The sequence below is a fragment of the Mandrillus leucophaeus genome, unplaced genomic scaffold (assembly GCF_000951045.1).
Source record: "Mandrillus leucophaeus isolate KB7577 unplaced genomic scaffold, Mleu.le_1.0 Scaffold234, whole genome shotgun sequence".
Lineage (NCBI taxonomy): Eukaryota > Metazoa > Chordata > Mammalia > Primates > Cercopithecidae > Mandrillus > Mandrillus leucophaeus.
Window position 1 is genome coordinate 935,042 of NW_012102410.1, and position 2,695 is coordinate 937,736.

At 52.1% G+C, this 2,695-nt stretch overlaps 1 protein-coding gene across 1 annotated transcript in view; it reads right to left on the reverse strand.

Annotated features, from left to right (window-relative positions):
• The window catches only part of ARHGEF18 (Rho/Rac guanine nucleotide exchange factor (GEF) 18), a 150,794-nt gene that overhangs the window by 13,921 nt on the left and 134,178 nt on the right, over positions 1-2,695 (reverse strand). Inside the window, exon 18 of the mRNA XM_011982062.1 lies at positions 396-472. Within this exon, the coding sequence (XP_011837452.1) occupies positions 396-472 (77 nt within the window). The remainder of the gene's footprint in view (positions 1-395; positions 473-2,695) is intronic.

A 2,695-nucleotide genomic window follows, 5' to 3' on the forward strand; every position in this document is an offset into this window, starting at 1 on the left:
AGGGTCCCAGCAAGCAGGGCCCTTTGTCTGTTTTTTTGTTTTGTTTTTTTGTGTTTTTTTGTTTTGAGATAGAGTCTCACTCTGTTGCCCAGGCTGTAGAGCAGTGACACAATCTTGCTGGAGTGCAGTGGCACAATCTCAGCAACCTTCGCCTCCTGGGTTCAGGTGATTATCCTGCCTCAGCCTCCTGAGTAGCTGGGACTACAGACATGGGCCACCATGCCTGGCTAATTTTTGTATTTTTAGGAGAGGTGAGGTTTCACCATGTTGGTCAGGCTGAACTTGAGCTCCTGAGTTCCAGTGATCCGCCCACCTCGGCCTCCCAAAGTGCTGGGATTATAGGCGTGAGCCACTGCACCCGGCCGACCCTTTGTCTGAAGAGACAGGATACATACCACAGAAGCAAAGACGTATTTCTGATCTTTTTCTTGTAGCAGCAAAAGTACGTCGGTCAGCAGGACGGCCAGGACATCTGGGAAAATAGTATGGAAGGAGGCATCTTAAAAGTCCCATGGCCAGCAGGTCTTGCTGGGCACCCCCGTGGATGCCACCTCCCAGAAAGGTGTAAGCAGCGTGATGCTTCCGCCTGGGCCTAGAAGTTTCCTTTCTGCCTTGCCTGCATGCCCCCACCAACACCTTTCCAGGTCTCAACCTTCAGCACCAATGAGCAGCTGGAGCCTCCTCTAAGTCCCTTCCGTGTGCAGAGCTCCAACCAGGGCTCCTGCCCATGTCAGGCCACTGGGCCCCACAGTTCTCTTTGCTGTAACAACATCTGCTGGATCTGACCTTTGAGAGTCTGATATGGTTTGGCCGCGTCCCCATCCACATCTCATCTTGAATTCCACACTGTAAGAGGGACCCAGTGGGAGGTAACTGAATCATGGGGGCAGATCTTTTCCATGCTGTTCTCGTGATAGTGAATGAGTCTCATAAGATCTGACGGTTTTATAAGGGGGAGTTTCCCTGCACAAGCTCCCTCTCTCTTTGCCTCCATGTAAGACGTGACTTGCTCCTCCTGCCTTCTGCCATGATTGTGAGGCCTTCCCCACCAGGTGGAACTGTAAGTCTATTAAACCTCTTTCTTTGGTAAGTTGCCCAGTCTCGGGTATGTCTTTATTAACAGCGTGAACACGGACTAATACAGCATCTCTCCCTCTGATTTCTCAGATGTGAATGGAGCTCTCTGTTCTCCCTGCTCCTGGGTCACCAGGACCCGAGCCACTGCATCGATGCAGGCCAGGGGTGGTCTCAGTCCCCTCATGCCCCTCAGTCCCCCTTGCTGCCTTGTCCCTGTATGAACGTCTCGTGCTGTAAGGCTTGCTGCACATAGATGCAAATCAAGAGCTGCGTTCAAGGGCAACACCACTTTTGGGGAGCTGCTTCTAACACCCCTGTCTAAGTCAGATACGCTTTCGCTAATTCTCTTGTATTGCAGTCTGCTGGCTTCCTTAAAGCATTTGCTGGGCTTATAACTAGTTTTTCTGTTTGTTTGCTTGTTTCTCTCTTTCAGCCCGAGGGACTGATGCCCAAAAAGGCTGGGCACCAGATCTTGCCCGGTGGGGTGTATTCCTACTATCCAACTTGGCACCTGGCAGGCAGAAGGCGCTAAACCTGTCTGCCAAATACATGCCTACTCAAATGATGAGTGGGCAAATGCTGTCATTTGGCCACTTCAATGACTCCCTCAAGATCCTTAAAGATGCTGATGCAAACAGATAGCTTGGGATGTTTCTAGAGGCTCCAAAAATGAAGAGGAAACCCAGGGATGAATCCTGAGTACTCTCTGGTCTGAACTGCAACATGGGTCTCGAAAGCAGGGCTCGGAGCACACCCTGGGCAGCGAGTGGGATGCCTGGGGACACTGACCAGCAGTCCTGGGGGTATTCTCTATCCACATGGGGGCCTCCCAGTGGCTGGGCCCACGGCAGGCTGGCCCATGACTGCCCAGATGGGCAGCTGAGCGTGTTTGGAATTCTGGACCTGGGGTGTCACGATGTGTCACCAATGCCCTGGGTTTCCACTTGGAAGTCAACGACTCAGCATGGCCTCCTGGTTTGTACTGCATCCTTCCAAAGACCAGAGGAGGAGGACGGTGATACAACCACCTCTTTTATGCTACACCCCAGCTGCCTTGCTCATCCTGACTCAGCTCATAACCTCCCTTCAGCCATGAAGTAGCCAGACTTCAGTGGTTCTGTGTCAGTTGACACCCAGCAAACCAAGATGGTGCCCACGGATGTAAGAGGGCACCCACTGATCCGAGATGATGCCACCACTCCTAAGACCATGCCACCAGTCCGAGATGGCACCGACCAATCAAAGATGGTGCCATCACTCCCAAGACCATGTCACTGATCTGAGATGACACCCACCAATCAAAATGGTGCCCACTGATCCAAGAGGGAGCCCACTGATCAAGATGATGACACGATTCCAAGATGGTGCCCATTGATCCAAGATGGTATTCACTGATCCAGGATGATGTCATTACTTCCAAGACTATGCCACCAATCCAAGATGGCACCCCCCAAGATAGCACCCACTGATCCAAGATGGTGCCATCATTCTCAAGACCGTGCCACCAATCCAAGATGGCACCCAACCCAAATGGTGCCCACTGATTCAAGAGGGCACCCACCAAGATGGTGCCACTGATCCAAGATGGTACTACCATTCCCAAGACTGTACGACCAAT